General features: G+C 39.6%; 1 protein-coding gene and 1 non-coding gene across 12 annotated transcripts in view; one reads left to right on the plus strand and one right to left on the minus strand.

Annotated features, from left to right (window-relative positions):
- The window catches only part of ADAM28 (ADAM metallopeptidase domain 28), a 74,111-nt gene that overhangs the window by 15,101 nt on the left and 38,852 nt on the right, over positions 1 to 20,158 (minus strand). For 5 of the 11 annotated variants that reach the window (XM_030312370.1, XM_030312368.1, XM_030312367.1 and 2 more), the window contains 7 exons: positions 19,256 to 19,433; positions 16,903 to 16,992; positions 14,235 to 14,430; positions 9,281 to 9,383; positions 6,477 to 6,636; positions 5,450 to 5,530; positions 5,063 to 5,141 (listed from right to left, as the gene is read on the minus strand). In XM_030312370.1, the coding sequence (XP_030168230.1) occupies positions 5,063 to 5,141; positions 5,450 to 5,530; positions 6,477 to 6,636; positions 9,281 to 9,383; positions 14,235 to 14,430; positions 16,903 to 16,992; positions 19,256 to 19,433 (887 nt within the window). Of the gene's footprint in view, positions 1 to 5,058; positions 5,142 to 5,449; positions 5,531 to 6,476; positions 6,637 to 9,280; positions 9,384 to 14,234; positions 14,431 to 16,902; positions 16,993 to 19,255; positions 19,434 to 20,158 lie in introns of all 11 variants that reach the window. The other 6 variants (XM_030312366.1, XM_030312369.1, XM_030312371.1 and 3 more) reach the window with 2 other exon arrangements.
- LOC115513207 lies at positions 12,426 to 12,530 on the plus strand. Its single transcript, XR_003968616.1, has one exon. It is a non-coding gene; the product is annotated as a U6 spliceosomal RNA (small nuclear RNA).

Genomic DNA, 20,158 nt, shown 5'->3' on the forward strand with positions numbered 1-20,158 from the left:
ACCACCGTTATTCAGCATAGTGTTGGGAGTCCTAGCCTTATCAATCAGAAAACAAAAAGAAATAAAAGGCATCCAAATCGGCAAGGAGGAAGTCAAATTTTCACTTTTCATAGATGACATGACACTCTATGTGGAAAACCCAAAAGGCTTCACCAAAAAACTGCTAGAACTGATCCATGAATTCAGCAAATTCATAGAACATAAAACAATGTACAGAATTTGGTTGCATTTCTATACACCAATAATGAAGCAGCAGAATGAGAAATCAAGAAATCGATCCTATTTATAATTGTACCTTAACCCATAAAATATCTAGGAATAAACCTAACCAAAGAGGTAAAAGATCTGTACACTGAACACTTGAGAAAGCTTCTGAAAGAAATTGAAGAAGACGCACACAAAAAAGGAAAAACATTCCATGCTTATGGGTTAGAAGACCAAATATTACTAAAATGTCTATACTACCCAAAACAATCTATACATGCAGTGCGATCCCTATCCAAATAACACCGGCATTTTTCATAGAGTTAGAACAAACAATTCTAAAATTTGTATGGAACCAGAAAAGACTCCAAATAGCTAAAGTAACGTTGAAAAAGAAAATCAAAGCTAGAGGCATGAAAATTCTGGACTTCAAGCTATATTACAAAGCTGTAATCTTAAGATAGTATGGTACTGGCACAAAAACGGACAGAAATCAATGGAACAGAATAGAGAACCCAGAAACGGACCCATACATGCATGGCCATTTCCTCTTCAACAAAACAGGAAAGAATACCCAATGGAAAAAAGACAATCTCTTCAGCAAATGGTATTAGGAAAACTGGGCAGTGACATGCAGAAGAATGAACCTGGACCAACTTTCTCATACCATACACAAAAATAAATTCAAAATGGATGGAAAACCTAATGTGAGACAGGAAGCCATCAAAATCCTACAGGAGAATGTAGGCAGCAACCTCTTTGACCACAGCAACTTCTTACTAGACAAGTCTCCGCAGGCAAGGGAAACAAAAGCAAAAATGAACTATTGGGACCTCCTCAAGATAAAAAGCATCTGCACAGCTAAGGAAGCAATCAACAAAACCAAAAGGCAACCGACAGAATGGGAGAAGGTATTTGCAAATGACATATTGGATAAAGGATTAGTATCCAAGATCTATAAAAAACTTATCCAACTCAACACCCAAAAAAACAAATAACCCAGTGAAGAAATGGGCAGAAGACATGAACAGACACATCTCCAAAGAAGACATCCAGATGGCTAACAGACACATGCTCAACATCACTCCTCATCAGGGAAATCCCGATGTTTATAGCTGCACTGTCAGCTATAGACAAATTATGGATAGAGCCCAAATGTCCATCACCTGATGAATGTATAAAGAAGATGTGATATATATATATATATATATATATATATATATATGCATATATATATATATGCATATATATACACAACAGAATATTGCTTGGTGATCAAAAAATAATGAAATAACACGGATGGAACTAGAGTGTATTATGCTAAGCAAAATAAATCAGTCAGAGAAAGATGAATCTCATATGATTTCACTCATATGTGAAATTTAAGGAACACAACAGATGAACATAAGGGAAGGAAAGGGAAAAATAAGATAAAAACAGACAGGGAGGCAAACCATAAGAGACTCTTAACAATAGAGCACAAGTTGAGGGTTGCGGGAGGGAGGTGGTGGGGGGATGGGCTAGATGGGTGATGGGCGTTAAGGAGGGCACTTGTTGGGATGAGCCCTGGGTGTTATATGTAAGTGATGAATCACTGGGTTCTACTCCTGAAACCAACACTATACTGTATGTTAACTAACTTCCATTTAAATAAATAAATTTTTAAAAAATAAAGATTTATGCAGCAACCACAATGTGATATAAAAATATATATGATTTGTATGGGTGACAAAGTAATGGGAACTACTAATACCATCGTGGTTTGTTGCCTTACATCCCTGTAATCGTAGAAAATTCTGAATTCTAGTTAGAATTTAATAAAAATAGAAACGTAATTTTTCTCATTCAGGTTTAGATGCGAAGCCTGGATATCATGAAAACTGTCCGCTGAGGTCTGTCCTTTTGGAGACAGGACACTTTCCTGAATTAGAGGACTTTCACCAGTCTGGTGGAGGCTTTCCTTGACGGTTGGGTCAGAGGTAGTACCAGAAATGAAAACAAAAACAAAACAAAAAGAAAACCTAACGGATGAAGTTGAATCTTGACACAGTGGTTTTAACAAGGAGCATAAGTGATTCGGAGAAAAACGTCCCCAATTGTATCATGAACCACTCCAGCTGCCTCCTTGATTCCCTTAAGATATAAATTTGATGTAGTATAATGTATCTTTGCATCACCAGTCCTTGGATTTAAAGTTTTCAAGAAATACTTTAACAATGTGTGTTGGAGTTTATTCTCCTTTATTGGATGATATGCAATTGAGGGGAAAAAAGCATAAAAATATAAAAAAAGATTAGGTTTAAAATAATATGCAGAGGTAGAATACATATAGAATCTATGCTTTCAGAAATAAAAGCTATAAAGAGTCAAAGCAAATTTAGGGTGGCATCTGCTTGGTCTTCTGAACAAAATGACAACAGATTATAAAAAAAGAAGACATGAAATGAGAAGATAATAGAATGATATGAAAGTGGTTTAAGGAGGGGTGCCTGGGTGGCTCAGTCTGTTGAGCATCTGACTAAGGCTCAGGTCATGATCTCACGGTTCGTGAGTTTGAGCCCCATGTTGGGCTCTGTGCTGACAGCTCAGTGCCCGGAGCCTGCTTTGGATTCTGTGTCTCCCTCTCTCTCTGTTCCTCCTCTGCTGTGCTCTCTTCCTCTTTCTCTCTCAAAAATAAATAAAGATTTAAAAAAAAAAAGTGCTTTAAGGAAACTCAAAAATGTCACTGAATATTTTAAAATGTCACTCTAACTAAAAAAATAAAACATAATAAAATGTCATGATAACTAATAAATAGGAGTCTTAACATTGCCAAAAATTCACCGTATTTTACAAAAAATAATTTTGAAAGACTTTCCCAAAAATAACAGGCAATAGACAATGCCAAAAAAAAAAAAAAAAAAAGATAATAAGGCCACCTAGTCAAGATACTTGATACAAATAATTTATATTTCTGAATTAGAAACCAAAGAAGTAGAACAGAATCCATTTTAAAATCTGTAATAATAGACACATTCCTGGAACTGAAGAAACAAATCCTCACTTTGAAAGACCTCACTGTCAAACAATCGAAATAATAAAAAGAAAACATTACCCAGGCATAACATGATGACTGGTTTTCATTGAGTAGCAATTCTAAAAACATTTAAGAGAAAAGAAACATTATTGTTAAGGGGTTATTTAACGACACCAACAAACAAAATAAGGGTAGCCTCAGGTTTTGAACTTTGAATATCAGTATCTACTTCTCAAGAGTCATGAAGTTAAAACTGTGAGTTAAAAAATCTAATCCAATCCTATCCGCTATTCATGTTTTCTACTTAGCAACAGAGTTAAATCCTTAAAAACGTTAAGTTTCATGTAAAAAGAAAGAAAAAATTACTAATGGAAGTGATTTAGCCAATCAAGAGAAGAAACAAAGTTCAACATGAGGGAAGTCATAGTTTAAAAGGATTTTTAGGGGATTTAGGTGGACAGAAACAAAGTAAATTATAGCTCAGAAGCATCAGAATTATATATATATGTATTAAAGCATATATATAGTTAAGCATCAGAAGTAAATGCTATTCTTTCTTAAGAAGTCTAGCAAAGAACCAATAATTGTTTTAAATTTTTTTTTTAATTTTACATTTATTTAATTTTGAAAGACAGAGTGAGACAGGGCACAAGTGGTGGACAGGCAGAGAGAGAAGGAGACACAGAATCTGAAGCAGGCTCCAGGCTCTGAGCAAGCGCTCAGCACAGAGCCCGATGCAGGGCTTGAACCCATGAACCATGAGATCATGACCTGAGCCACAGTCAGACACTTAACCAAGTGAGCCACCCAGGCACCCCAGAACCAACAATTTTTTTTTTTTTTAAATAGCCCAAACGTCAGAAGTAGATGCCATTTTTTTCTTGGGAAGCCAACAGAGAATCTGAACTTGGGACAGATGGTTTGGTCAGGCCCGTCCCCACCTGCACCCCCATCCCTTGTGTATGCAGAATAATAGTGGGCTGTGCCTCTGGGCAAAGACCCAAGAACTGCTCTCTAGAAGCAATGGGGGATTCAAGAGCCTGAGGAACAGAATGGAGGCTAACTGCAGATGCCCACAGTAGATGAGACAGAAAAGGGAGGATCAAGGAAAGAGCGTGGAGGAAAAGCAGCTCTCTCGGGAAGTAAATGCAATGAAGAGCTCTCTCCTGGGCCAAGTACTCTTCACCATGGTGACTGGAGGTGAGGATTCCCACCCTGGCTGCTTACCACTCCGAAGTCCTAGAGGGAGGTCTCTCTATCTACCGACTGAGCTCACATCCAGATGTCCCATCCAGAGAGGTATCAGGAGGTACAACAAGCACAAAAACATACAAAGAAAACCCATGCAAGCTAATTCGAGTCAGCCTAATCCCACATTCAACAAGGGTCCCATATTCTGAAGAAAAAAACAGCACAGTGAAATAAGAGACAGGGTGAAAGACAAATCAATCAAACTCAAAAGAAACAGAGATGATTCAAGGGACAGCAGTGAACCTACAAAAATAACCGAAGCCAGATTCTTAGAGAGTTTTATGAGAGTTCTATATCTGTACATTAAGCCAAGCCCGCTATGAAAATAGAATAATCATAAAGCAAGAAAATGGGGGAAATTAAAATAAGATCGCAGCTCTAAAATTTGAGGAGATCTTTTCGTATGTCGAGCAGGAGCATAAGGACTAGAAAACATGATTGAAAAGTTGTTAGAAACCTTGAAGATTAATATTTTAGATTCAATATTTACGGAACGAGAATTCCAAGAGGAGAGAAAAAAAGGCGACGAAATCTAATGTACTACGAACTACAAGCTTGGAAGAGGAGAGCAAGATGCGTAATGTTACCTACGGAAGACCACTGTGGAGTCATCACAGTCAGGAGGGGCCCATCCTTCTTTGCACTGACACTGGAGCTCATGGTCACACACCTAGACAAGCAGTGATCCTGTCAGTTTCCACACTAGGCTGACCACCAACCCAAGGAGCCTGTTCATCCATTCAGAAGAAGGACTAACCCCTGCTCTGCACCCTTGCAACTACCTCCGTAGTGTATGGATCCATCATGGGAATTTCAATACCAGATGCCTGGAAGAAAATTTTTTACATCGAACCAAACTATTGAGCGGTTAGGCAGACTTAGTATCATTCAGCGCTGAAACGGTACTTTAGCATCGTCAGGACTGACCCGAACTTCCAAAAGATTCGGCGAGCTTGGGGAAACGTTTTCAAAACTTACGGCATGCCCTCTGCACTTGGAGGAGCAGTTGGTCGATTTGTAGGCTCTTTCGATATCCACACATTCTGCATTAATGCAAACCTGAAAGTGATGTGAAAAAAACACTGAGTTCACATCAATCCCCGATGGCTTCAGTTCTGCAAATTGCTCAGCCTTTGGAATTTAGTCTTATATTATTAGCCACTACTATTGTTATCAAACTTACCTTTTTAAAAATTTTTTAAAATTATTATTATTTTTTTTATTTTGAGAGAGAGAGAGAGAGCACAAGCGGGGGAGGGACAGAGAGACAGGGAGACCCAGAATCCCAAGCAGGCTCCAGGCTCCAAGCTATCAGTGCAGAACCCAATGTGGGGATCGAACCCACAAGCTGTGAGATCATGACCTGGGCCAAAGTCGAATGCTTAACCTACTCAGCTACCCAGGTGCCCCCGAACTGACCTTTTTATTAGGGAAATAACAACATTCTTTTGCAAATAAGAATATGGGATCTAGATAATATTTATTTTAAATATTTAGAAAGTTCTCTAGAGAATATTTCCTTATTTGACTTCATTCCTCATGGGTCTTTCTGTTTATCTACACCTTCAGTCCACTCCTGAGACAAATATTTAGCACTGAGCTAAGCATTGCACATGATACAAGGCACCCATTCCAAACAAAAACATTATGGAAAACATGTTAATATCATGTCATCTGGAATATTCAAACAATTATCATTTATCTAAAAATGAGTAGTATTTTTATTATTCTCTTTATTACTATCAGAATGGCTTATAATTTATTGAGACCCTACTGATTTGGGGGCAATAAAATTTACCTAGGTTTAATAACCTAGTACTAAGCACATAATAGTTGCTTGTTAAATAATATTGACGGGGTGATGTAGGCATGCATAAAAGAATGGCGTAAGTATTGCTTTGAAAACTGTCCTCCGTGGAACAGAAGGAGGCCTTGAGTAGCAAACATCAAGACAAAAAAACAAGACCAAAGAACATTTTGATTAAAAGCTACACTTTCAACTTACCTTCCTGTGTCCACACTTAGTTCCATTAGCTACCATGCCTATTTCTGGACTGCTGTCGTCAGGATCAAACATTTTACAGGTCAGGAAAGTTACTATATGTCCTCTCCAGGGCAAATTATCTGACCCACCTTGGCAGAACAACTTCCCACACAGGGCATCACTGAGGAAAAGCCAAAATTTGCTGCAGTTAAAATACCAGGATCCAAATTGCAGTTTTCCACAAATGTAACACAGCTCCCTATCGGTATTTAATTAATGGCATTTCTCCCTAGAGCAGAGATTCCTAGTTCTCCTTTATATCAAAGTTCCCCTTGTTCTTCGGTAATAGAACTAGTGAATAGTAACAAGAAACACTGCTACTCAAAAACAAAAAAACAAAACACAACAAAATCCTGATTTCCCAGGTTCTCGGGCAGCTAATTTTTGGCCAAGTGCCTAACTAAGTTCCGGCCAACTGCAAGAAAGCAGAATCTTGCGTGCAAATTCTTGCAGGTGGCCTTACGTGAAAGAATATGTCTTATTCCTCATTTTTCCTCATTTTGGCTTATTGGAATGCAGTGGCTGGAGCTGGAGAAGCCATGACAGACCAAAAGAAACACTTGGGAGTGAAGGTCATTTTCAAGATAAAGGAGAATGGACTTGTAACATCATGAAGGGCACACAGGGAGTCCGTTTCTATTTTGTTTCAGCTAAGGTACTTTTTTTTTTTACTTAATTTATTTGGAGAGAGACAGAGACAGTGTAAATGGGGGAGGGGCAGAGAGAAAGAGAGAATCCCAAACAGGCTCCGTGCTACCAGCACGGAGCCTGATGCGGGGCTCGAACCCACGAATCGAGAGATCATGACCTGAGCGGAAACCAAGAGTCGGACGCTTAACCGATTGAGCCACCCAGGTGCCCTAAGGTTACTTCTTATTTTCATGAATTGCACTGAGGATTTCTCCCCACTGTAACTGTGTCTATCTAAGGCTGAGTCTTGGGTGGCACGCAAGGCATCATGTGTGGTTACTGGAAGAACTATCTCCCTGCAAATAAAGATGAAACAGCTCAGCACTCAGTAAAGCCATCCACTTACTGCCAAGGTGAGTAAAGTCGATGCAAATAAAATTGGAGTCAATTGCTTCATGCAGAATTCAGAGGAGGGCTCGGAAAAACTATTCTGAGAGTGACAGAATCAGATTCTTCTGATGCTTCTGGTAGCTGTGAGGAAATGTGACTGCGGAGTGGAGAAAGGCATACATTCTCTCCAAAACGGAGAAGGTGTTTTTCTGGAGTCACTTTATACAGAAGGCTCTAGAGCACAGAGAATTCCAGGCGTAGTCTCCACTACAGCCAATGACTACTCAGAAGTGACTAGGAGGTCAGCCCGTGGAAAGAATGACACGTTTGTGCCGCTAGTTGCGGAAATGACCCAGTGCTCATACAAACGGTTATACAGGACAATAGCGTGCGCACACGCTCATAGGGAAACGGAGCTACTCTGCTCTCTTTCGCACTCGCTACCTCACAAACCACACGTTGGTCCCCCCAAAACACATACACATTTCTTTTTACATAATTGTCTTCCCTTTTAAATCTGTCCCGATTTCTTATAAAGGAGAGACCACCCAGACCCCCAAGAGATGATACTATGTCCAAAATATAGTTTGGTAATACTTATCATCTAGAACAATTATTGTTTAATAGAAAAGCGTTGAGAAATGTTAACCATCTTCAGTCTCTTGCTATGCAGTACTTTGTGTAAAATCTGGAGCAGGTACTAAGTTTAATCTGTGATAATTTGAATTTTAAAAGTCGTCTTAAAACTGTGGAATTAAAAAAAGATCTTATACAAAAATCTGAAGTCCTGGGGCACCTGGGTGGTTTAGCCAATTAAATGTCTGACTCTTGATCGCGGCTGAGGTCATGATCTCACAGCTTGTGAGTTTGAGCCTCACGTTGGGTCTGCACTGATAGCACGGAGCCTGCTTGTAAATCTCTCTCTCCCTCTTTTTCTGCCCCTCCCCCACTCACTCTCTTGCTCTTTCTTTCCAAATAAATAAATAAACATCAAGAGAAATTTCAAGCCCATTGCTTGTGATATGCTAGAATTTTCCCCACCAGAATATCAATACAAAAAGTAAAACAAATTCTCCAGATGAACTGTCAATCTTTTCTTACTGTATTTTTTTTCTTTCTGTAATACCATGGCAAGTTTTTTTTTTCCATATCTGAAATTTATTGTCAGATTGGTTTCCATACAACACCCAGGGCTCATCCCAAAAGGTGCCCTCCTCAATACCCATCACCCACCCTCCCTTCCCTCCCTCTCCCCATCAACCCTCAGCTTGTTCTCAGTTTTTAAGAGTCTCTTATGCTTTACCATGGCAAGTTTAAATAAAACTATATAAGCATTATATTGGTTATTCTTCTGCGTAGATAAATGTCTCTACTCCTTGAATCATAATGAAAGACCTAGGTGGAAAAGCACCTAAGGAATATTGTTAAATCCACATATAGATTTCCAGCCAGGCCCATTCACTGCTGCGTTTCATCCAAACATTCACTCTATTTAACAACGACTGTACTCGATGTCATCTGAAACACCGGCCGTGAGCGACTGGAAACAAGAGATCATTTCTTATTTGTCAACTCAGTCGGTAGCCTGAAACCCTAGCACATAATAGTCACCTAACGGATGCTTATCAAATGGGCGATGTCCAAATTCACTTCTGTTTAACTGGAATGAATCAGAATGTGTGTCTGGAAGAGAGTGAGTCCCCTAGTCTGTGGAGCAGGAAGGTTCAAACAACAAGGCCACTTACTTTGTTTTGCAGGGAATGCGTGTGTCATCCACTTTGCGACAGTACCCATACCTCGACCCACCTTCATTCCTGCTGTAACACGATTTATCTGCAACGCTGGTCCCTGGAACCAGGCATGGTCAGCAGGGACATATTAGAAAAGAAAAGAGATAAGGCGTTCGATGCCACAGAGGGTTCATGAAACATCAAATTAATGAAATACATAGCATGAGAAGCACTGTTAGGGCATAATCCCATTGACCCTTGTCAGAAATACAGGCTGCAATAATTTGTTACTAAGAAAGCTGGTTAGAATTTAAAATGACGTTTTAAATATTTATTTTTTGAACAATGGATAGCTACACATTTGGAAATATGGCTGACATGCTTAAGATTAAGAAAACTCCATCTAAATGTAAAGACTTAATTGGAGAGCCACAATCAGAACATTAACAACCCACAGGCAGCCATTGGAATGCTCTCCTGGTAATACTTGCCAGGAGAAATACCATTTCTTACAACGTTTAGCCAAACTGCTTTGTGCACGCACAACAATAAGCATCACGTATTTCATTTCTCATGTAATCTTTCTTAGAGCCCCATCAGATGAGCAACAGAATACAGTGGTTCAGGGTTCAGGAGCTAAATCGCAGCTGTGTGACCTTGGCCAAGTGCCTTAACCTCTGGGTTTATCTGTAACTCAACTCACTGTCCATGCCCTTCCTGAACAATGTCCAAGATGATAAAATGAGTTTTATTACCGTATTTTCTTAGTTGTTTGGTCTCAGTAATATTTACAGGCTCCTTGTTATTTAATAAAATAAAATATCTACACTGAGAAAAGTGAATAACTAGGCCTGGATAATAAGGAAAAGCAGATTCCTAATCCCAAGCTTCAGAGGTCTTGGTGCTAATGTTGTGGAAGGTATCATTCATACTCCCGGTACCACGCTGCTTCCCAATTAACAATACACTTGTCCTTTCCCCAATGACTACATATTCTGCAGAATCATAGCTATAAAAATTGCATTGCATAAATATTATATAATTTATTTTCACTCATGCTCACTCTTGGACTTTGAGATGTTTCCCAATTACTCATTATAATTTTTTTAAAAAGTGCTGGCTGAAAATCCTTTGTAAACAAATATTCCTGAATACGATTCCCGGGGAAAGGAGTGCATTTTCTTTTTAGATTCTACATACATTTTTCCAATTCTTCCTGGAAAGACTGTGCTAACTCATGTTCTTACCAGACTATAAAACTGGGTGTTTTGTCACAGCTTCACTGAAACTGAGCATTAACTGCAGAAAAGCTTTGCCAATTTGACAAACGTGGAAGGAATCAACTTTTCGCTCCTGTTTCTTACTATATTTATGTCTCCTGACTCATTAATGTGTCAGTACTTCTACTTCTCGCTAGTGAGTTAAGATGATTTTAATGTTCTTTAGATGTTTGTACTTCTTTATGACAAATTGCCTATTAATGCCTGGGCCACATTTCTAATATTTGGAACGGCAACTGACTTACAGAAATGATTTGATATTGAATAGTGATCTCGAGACCTCCTTCTATATATATGCGATAGACTTTTCAATCTTCGAAAATTAATTTGAAATAAATTTGTGAGCCCTTATGAACGGCAAAATTTGGAATTTCATTGAGGCACATCTGCTTCTCTGGTCTTTTATAAGGGCTGCCTTTGAATGTATGATTTAAAAGATCTCTCCTATTCTAATATCAGATAAATATGTTCCACATTGATTCAATAATTTTGAACATTTACTAAAGTCAGGCAATGTGTTAGGACCCCCTGGGAACACAGTTGTGAACAAAATACATAGTGTCTAGGTGCTGGGAAGTTTACAGATTCGCAGGTGAGGCAGATAGTGAAGGGTCGGGCAAAAGGACCATGTAAAAGCATTTCCTGCAGGGTTTTGTCACCAGATACTAAAGGGGAAGCTCAGAGCTTCACCTCTGTGCTCAAGTTTTTCTTTCCCCAGGTTTCTGCTATATACTGACGTCAGCCAAGGAAGCCATGTTTCTTTAACCCGCAAACCCATCCTTGTTTCCACCTGTAATTTCGCATTCGTGTCCGCCTGACCTGTGATCGGGAGGTTTGCTGAGGCCAGAATCCTGGGGTCAGCGCACTTCCTGAGGCACCAGGGGTATCCAGCGTTCTCCTCAAACTGTGTCTCAGCCCACCCTTGCCTGATCCAAAGGGTTTTATTCAGGAATTTTTTTCTAAGTTCTAGTCCATGTATTTCTCAGGCTTCTTTCTTTCTTTTTCTTTTTCTCTTTTACCGGGTGTGTTGTAAATCAGCGATCGATGTTGCTTTCCTTTCTCTTGTTTTATGTATATTTTCGGGGATTATGAAAAGTTCCTGGCATGTGGTAGCCCTCGTCAAGTATTTTCAGGAAGACGTATTTCCCCTGTTTAAAAAATTCCTTCAGCCACTTAGGTAAGAATCTGGAAGTGTTGCAGAGGAGGGTATGAAAATTAAATACACATGCACAATGGACATCCTATGCAGAAAGTCCGGAGAACTGATATTTTTAAAATTGCCTTTCTGATCAATCTGTTGAGCACAATGGAAGTTTCAGTTTATAGTTTTGGAGATTAAGTTATGCTTTTATTTTTATGGCGTAATCAGAGAATATGTCTTCTAAAATTCCAGTATGACGGACAAAACGGACATCTAAGAGATTTGGCTTTCCCAGATTGCTCCTCTGCATTCCCACAGCCCTTCTTTTCTTCCCCTTTCCTTGTACTCTGCCCATCTCCCGGCACACCGCTCCCCCCACCTCCACAGACTTCCAGGGGTGTACTCATCTGAGAAGGATCTTGATCAGGGTTTCCAGATAAAGCACAGGAGACCCAGTGAAATTTGTTTTTCTGTTAAGTTTTTATTTAAATTCGAGCTAGTTAACATAGTTGCAATGTTAGTTTCAGGTGTAGAATATAGTGAATCAACGCTTTCATACGTCACCCAGTGCTCATCACAAGTGCCCTCCTTAATCTCTATCACCTCTATTACTCATGCCCCCCAACCCCCTCTGGGAACCATCAGTTTGCTCTCTTCAGCTATGAGTCTGTTTCTTGGTTCACCTCCCTCTTTTTTTTCCCTCTTTGTTTGTTTTGTTTCTTAAATTGCACATGTGAGTGTGCTTGCTGGAGCAGCACATATACTAATATTGGAACGATACAGAGATTCACATGGTCCCTGTGCAAAGAACACATGAATTCCACAGGAGTGAAATCATATGGTATTTGTCGTTCTCTGACTTATTTCACTTAGCATTATACTCTGTAGCTCCACTCATGTCGTTGCAAATGCCAAGACCGCATTCTTTTTGATGGCTGAGTAAAATTCTATTGTGTGTATGGGGGGGTGTATATATATATATATATATATATATATATATATATAAACTGGGCCATATATATATATATATACACATACCCTCCACACACACACCATATATATATACATATATATCATATATATACACCATATATATATATACACCATATATATACCACATCTTATATGTATATACCACATATATATGTGTGTGTATATATATATACCACATCTATAAGTATATATGCATATACTTATATGTATATATATCACATATATGTGTGTGTGTGTATATATATGCGTATGTATACACATCTGTGTATGCACACACATATATATACACACACACCACATCTTATCCATTCATTACTTGAGAGACATTTGGACAGCTTCCATATCTTGGCTCTTGTAGATAATGCTGCTATAAACATCAGGGTACACGATCCCCTTGAATTCGTCTTTTTGTATTCGTTGGGTAAATACCTAGTAGCGCAATTGCTGGATCATAGGGTAATTTGATTTTTAACTCTCTAAGGAACCTCCATACTGGTTTCCAGAGTGGCTATACCAGTTTGCATTCCCACCAATAAGGCAAGAGTGTTCCCGTCTCTCCGTATCCTTTCCAGCACCTGTTGCTTCTTGTGTTGTTGATTTTAGCCATCCTGACAGGTGTGAGGTGATATCTTATTATAAACTTTGATTTGTATTTCCCCGGTGATGAGTGATGTTGAGCATCTTTTCATGTCTCTGTTGTCATCTGGATGTCTTCTTTGGAAAAAAGTCTATTCATGTCTTCTACCCATGTTTTAATTGAATTATTCATTTTTTCGGTGTTGAGTTTTGTAAGTTCTTTATGTATTTGGGATACTAACCCATTACCAGATACGTCATTTACAAATATCTTCTCCCATTCCAGTGGTTGCCTTTTAGTTTTGTTGACTGTTTCCTTCTCTGGGCAGAAACGTTTTATTTTGATGAAGTCCCAATAGTTTATTTTTGCTTTTGTTTCTCTTGCCTCCAGAGACATATCTAGAAAGAAGCTGCTACAGCCAATGTCAAAGAGGTTGCTTCCTTTGTTCTCCTCTAGGATTTTTATGGTTTCAAGTCTCACATTTAGATTTTTAATTCATTTTGAATTTACTTTTGTGTATGGTGTAAGAAAGTGGTCCAGTTTCATTCTTTTGCATGTTGCTGTCCAGTTCTCCCAACATTTGTTGAAGAGACTGTCTTTTTCCCATTGGATATTCTTTCCTGCTTTACTCATTAAATTTGAATTTCAGATAAACCAAGTTTTCTTAGTATAAGTCTACTTCAAATATTTCATGAGACATACTGATACTAAAAAACATTGTTAATCTGAAATTAAAATTTAACTGGGCCATCCTTATTTTTGTTTGCTGAATCTAGCAGTCCCCAAATTGACCATATGTCTTAAAAATGCACTTATCCCGGATTCTGAGCGGATGCACCATTTCTAAGAAAGAAGACTGGGACAGAAGACTACTTTGGCCATGATTAAACACTGTTGCCCGTTATAATACGATTTTTCCTTGCGTGCGCAGAGAGAGAGAGGCAGGAATGCCCGCAACACGGGGGTCTGCCCTCCTACCTGGTCCCCACAGCTCGGTGCACTGCTCCTGAAGAGTGGGGCACATCCCCATCAAACAGTAGCCCTTCCCATTTTGACAAGGGAAGCCGTTGATTCGGTATCTATCATCAGGGCAAATACCAGATTTGCCATCACACATTTCTGACAGGTCACACTCATCTTTTGCTGGTCTGCACACTGCACCAGGCTTTTTAAGCTGCAGGGAAATAAAAGTGAAGAGAAGTTGTGTTGTTGTTTTTTTTCCCCCACCTGACTTAACCTAATATCTCAAATTGATGCGCATAATCTTTTCCTTTTGGCCTTTTTTTGGGGGGAAAGGAGTTGCCTTTCGGTAAGATAGAATGATGCTTACATTTGCATTGTATAAACTAAAGACGTCTATCGTATCACTTCTATTGACTGTGCCCAATGGCCGGAGTCCTTAAGTAATCAATATTTCCGAATTTATAATGCAAGCACTATAGAAATATCAATGAGAAAAATACAGAAGAAAACCAAGCCTCATCTTAAACGCCAAGAAGGGATTTATCTTTTCCTTTACCGAATGCATCTTTGTCAAGATTTTCAAGATTTAAATGTGCAACTTCAGAGATGTGTTGGTGAAGTGAACCTTCTGGATTAAAGAAAATAAGTTTTTACAAGCACCAGATCAGCATGCTCTGAGACTTTCCCAGGCGTCGTGTTTCCTAATCCTTAATTCCTTTCATTGTATGCTCAAATATTTCTTTTCAACTCACTTCTTCCTATGAAATGACTTATTGTGGAGAAGAAATAACCGGATGCACATTTGATGTGTTAACTGCATCGCCATCTATTATTGCAAACCTTGGTCTTACTTCCTCAGAGAAATCTTAGTCAAACCAATTCTGCCATTTATGCAAATCTGAGGAAGGCTGTGAGGACACTGGAGGCATCTTTTTCCCTAGGTGAGGTGAGCAGGCATGCTCCCCTATCATCAGAAAACTTTCAAAATCTTTACAGTGATGACAGAATGGAATCCAAAATTTAATAAGAGCATACAAGACCCTCCAAATTCAACCCCCACTGCTCCAGCCAGACTCGCTTTCTTACCAGCTGTCCCCTGAGCCACACTTATACCTCCTGTTCTATCTTTATTCTTTCCCTCAGTCTCCTCTTTTGGGGATTTTTTTTCTTTCTGTCTGCTATCTAAAATCTACACATTACTTTAAGACTAGCGACAGCCTCATTTTCCATGAAGCCCCCTCTGTCTTCTTCAGTGCACAACGCAGTCCTTCCTTTCTACACAGGGTGGGAAGAACTTTAAATTTGGATTTGGAAGATATGGGTTTGAATCTTGGTTCTGCCAGGGGCTAGGTGCTGAAAATGGACTTCATCACTCTGAAAACCCAATTCCCTTTCTAATACTGCCTTTACAGAGCCATTATGAAAATTAAGTGAAAAGCTACACAAAGGGCATGTATCTTTATAACGTCTACCTGGGCATTTAATCATGCACGGTATTTTCATATGTTTCGGGTATGTATGTCACTACCCTAAAGAAACAGCATGTTCATTGAAGTCAAAGACTACTTTTTTTTTTTTTAATTTCCCACAATCTCTAACAAATAGCCCTTATTCAACGCTTGTTGAAAGCTACTTATGTTCTCAAGTTTTCTTCCTTTTGGTCTCTTTTCTTTCTTTCTTCTCCCTCTGATATTAAAAGAAACCAATCTCTCCCAAATACTACCCACAATCTGGTATGTTATAACTCTACACATTCCTTCTAAGAACAGTTTTTGAGCATTTAAAATGCATGAAACTCTGTGCTAGGCGAGGATGAATCAGCCCCCTGCCCTTTGGAGTCAGTCTAACTCAGGAAAGAGACACATAAACAAATAATCATAATAGAGAATCCTATGCAACAATGGAATGTAAAATTCTAAACTTGAACCTGAAAGGAAAGTCAATGAGCCCCACAGAGAAAAGGACACAGAATCCTTTATATCTGTTTTCAAGAATTTCACCCTGAAGTGACTTCTAAGTGTCAAGATAGGGGAGACTCCACAAGATTTAAAATAAAAGCTTTTCCACCAAAAGAAATATGCAACCAATTATGAGGTTTGGTGCAAGAAGGCCCTTCATCAGAAGCAGTGGCAGGTAGGAGTCCCCAGCTTTGGCTTTGGAACTGATAGTTTGGAGTTTGCCAATTCAGTGGCCCTATTATCTTACACGTTCTCTATTCTGAACCTCTATTCCCTCAAAAGCAAAATGAGATGATAATATCTAATTGAAACGGTTGTCGGAGAATCGAATAGCCTGTATTTGTAAAGCACTCATATATAAATGGTAAGCAGCAGGGGCGCCTGGGTGGCTCAGTCGGTTAAGCGGCCGACTTCAGCTCAGGTCACGATCTCACGGTCCGTGAGTTCTAGCCCCACGTCGGGCTCTGGGCTGATGGCTCAGAGCCTGGAGCCTGCTTCCGATTCTGTGTCTCCCTCTCTTTCTGCCCCTCCCCCGTTCATGCTTGTCTCTCTCTGTCTCAAAAATAAATAAAACGTTAAAAAAAAAAATTTAAATGGTAAGCAGCATTACTTTATAGACAGAAAACTAGCACTCTGCTATTTTATTCAAAGTAATCTCGGAGATTTTTAATATAGAAAAATACACAGTATTTAATTATTAAAAGAGACTAAAGTAATAATCTTACCTGGCACTTTTCACAGCATTCTCCTGATGCACATTGAAAACTTGCTTTGATTTTACAAGTTTTAGCATCACAGCAAATGTTGGTACATTCCTAAGAAATACCGGAAATAAATACAAATGCTGGTTTGGGCCTCAAATTTTGCTCTCATTTCATATTTAAAAAAAAAAATTAATGTTTAATTATTTCTGAGACAGAGAGACACAGAGCATGAGTAGGGGAGGGGCAGAAAGAGAGGGAGACACAGAATCCGAAGGAGGCTCCAGGCTCTAAGCGGTCAGCACAGAGCCCGATGCGGGGCTCGAACTCACCGCGAGATCATGACCCGGGCTGAAGTCGGACGCTTAACCGACTGAGCCACCCAGGCGCCCCTAGTTTCATATTAATTCAAAATATTATTTGTTCATCACATAAACCCTACTTTGGTAAGTCTGAATATAATTTTCATGAAAATAAAAGAACAAAGTTTAACATTAAAAAAAAAAAAACAGATTTTGGAGCCACTGGTGATTTGTTATGAACTGAATGCTACTGACACCTTCTTTCTTTAATTTGAATATCTCTTCTAGTTTGCTCAGCCTCCCATTATAGTGCTGCAAGTGATCTATTTTTAGTAGAATATGAGTGAAAACAAAAGGAAAAGGAACAGTCTTTTAAAATAAAATTTATCGGGGCGCCTGGGTGGTTCAGCTGGTTAAGCGTCCAACTTTGGCTCAGGTCATGATCTCACAGTTTGTGGGTTCGATCCCCGCATCGGGCTCTGTGCTGATGGCTCGGAGCCTGGAGCCTGCTTCAGATTCTGTGTCTCCCTCTCTCTCTGCCCCTCCCCTGCTCATGCTCTGTCTCTCTCTGTCTCAAAAATAAATAAAACATTTAAAAAAATAATAAAATAAAATTTATCTAAATAATTAAAAACATAATTAGTTGAAGTCATGAACCTACCCAGCAGTAAATTTAATCTCCAGGGCAGACACTAAAAAGCTAAAAGTGTAGTTCTTTATCCAAGTTTGACTCTTAATCCAACTCTGTGTTAAACAATAGACTTTGTCTTGCTCTCCCCACCTTGCTTCTAGGAAATCAGGTACCTGCATGAGGTTTTGGGGAAATTCCTACCTCAGAAAGTTCCTCTTATAGCTGCTTAGTATCCCTAAGATATATTTAGAGTTACAACTTGTTAGGGTTAAAACTCTCACCCTTCTTTCTTTTTCTTTTTTTTAACGTTTATTTATTTTTGAGACAGAGAGAGATAGAGCATGAACAGGGGAGGGTCAGAGAGAGAGGGAGACACAGAATGTGAAGCAGGCTCCAGGCTCTGAGCAGTCAGCACAGAGCCCGACGCGGGGCTCAAACCCACGAACTGCGAGATCGTGACCTGAGCCGAAGTCGGACGCTTAGCCTCCTGAGCCACCCAGGAGCCCCTACCCTTATTTCAAATATACACATCATCTTGGAAAAGATTCTGCTTTCTCACAGAATGAATAAATTTATGGTCATATTTTGAAGTTACTGAAAAGCTGACCCCTCGAGGGCTTGACGTGCTACTCATGTCAAGTTTTCACAAAATGGGGGCAAAGGTCCCATTCAGAACCCTGGCTGCCAAATCAATACGGTGGGATCAAGCCAGGACTCCTAACGATAAAAACTCTTCAGTCCCAAAGGGAAGAACTCAATCCCAGGGCAGGGTGGTTCTGGGATTGCTGACACAAACACCTGGGTCCATGTCTCGGCTCCTCCCTTCACCAGCTCTGTGACCTTGGCCAAGCTATTTGCACTCTGAGCACTATCACAGTGCTGTGCCTCAAGTAACCTCTCAAGAGGTCGTAGGCACATAGGAGCCATTAAGTATGTCTGCCAGATGGGACGGAAGAGAGTACAAAACTCAATTGTTGATTGTTCTTAAAAAAAAAGAAAAAGAAAAAGAAATGGGGAAGGGACCCCAAGATGGAAAGTAGGAACTCTTTTAAGCAATGCATCATTCATTGTTAGAAAAGCCGGCCTGAACATATGCAAAATTATAGAAACACACAATTTCAGAGTGAGCCTGCGTAATACAGGTTTATGGTTTATCTTCTTAGCAACTGAAAAACTCATTCGATCATTTTAGAAAGTACTTGGTTGGGGGCGCCTGGGTGGCTCAGTCAGATAAGTGTCTGACTCTTGACTTTGGCTCAGGTCTCACGAACTGTGAGATCGAGCCCCATTTCGGGCTCCTCACTGACAGGGCAGACAGAGCCTGCTTGGGATTCTCTCTATCCCTCTCTTTCTCCCCCTCCCCTGCTCACGCTCTTTCTCTCAAAATAAATAAATAAATAAACAAACATTATTTTAAAAAACCACAGAGAGTACTTGGTGGTACCTCGGGAGTCCCACAGTCACAGTCTTCTCCCATTTCTACCAACTGGTTCCCACAGATTGGGGTGGATATGATATCTGTAGGCAATGGAACATTGAGGACGCAATTTGATAATTTATCTTCAAAGAACTTATCATAGCTGACACGGCTGCAGGAACTGAAGTCTGTAGGAATATAGAAGCTGTGAAGGCAAGGAAGAAGAGAATGAAACACAGTCATGCTGAGCATGAAGGGAGCAATGTCACACATTGGGGATGATACACCCCAAACCTGCCCTAAAAGATGAAATCCAATCCAGTGCCCAATGGCTAAATCATGAGCTCATTTCTGTGCCTAAATTAGCCCTTCCGGATGGACACAAACACCTCCAACTTTTTTTTTTTTAATGTTTATTTTTGAGATTGAGAGAGACAGAGCACGAGCGGGGGAGAGGCAGAGAGAGGGGGAGACACAGAATCTGAAGCAGGCTCCAGGCTCTGAGCTGTCAGCACAGAGCCTGACGCGGGGCTCGAACCCACAAACCGCGAGATTTTGACTTGAGCCTAAATCAAGAGTTGCACACTTAACCAACTAAGCCACACGCACACCCCGGATGAATTACTTTTGATAGAATTTCTTCTTTTCACAAATAAAGATGAGGTTTAAAAATGCAGTAGTATCTGAGAGAGATAACATAAGATATGTAGCTGGCATGCTGCCATAATACAATTTTGTGGAACCCTAGGTTGAGTGAGCTGGGAAAGGGAAATACAAGAGAGGAAATATATATATGAAAGGGACTATGGGATTTTTAAGGATAAAATTCCACAGTAAGTTTACTTAGGCAAGGCAGGAATGTATAATCTCTTTATCCTTCTGGGAGAACGTTCTTCTTCTTTTTTTTTTTTAATTTTTTTTAATCTTTAT

Source organism: Lynx canadensis, chromosome B1, assembly GCF_007474595.2.
Source record: "Lynx canadensis isolate LIC74 chromosome B1, mLynCan4.pri.v2, whole genome shotgun sequence".
In the NCBI taxonomy this organism is placed as follows: domain Eukaryota; kingdom Metazoa; phylum Chordata; class Mammalia; order Carnivora; family Felidae; genus Lynx; species Lynx canadensis.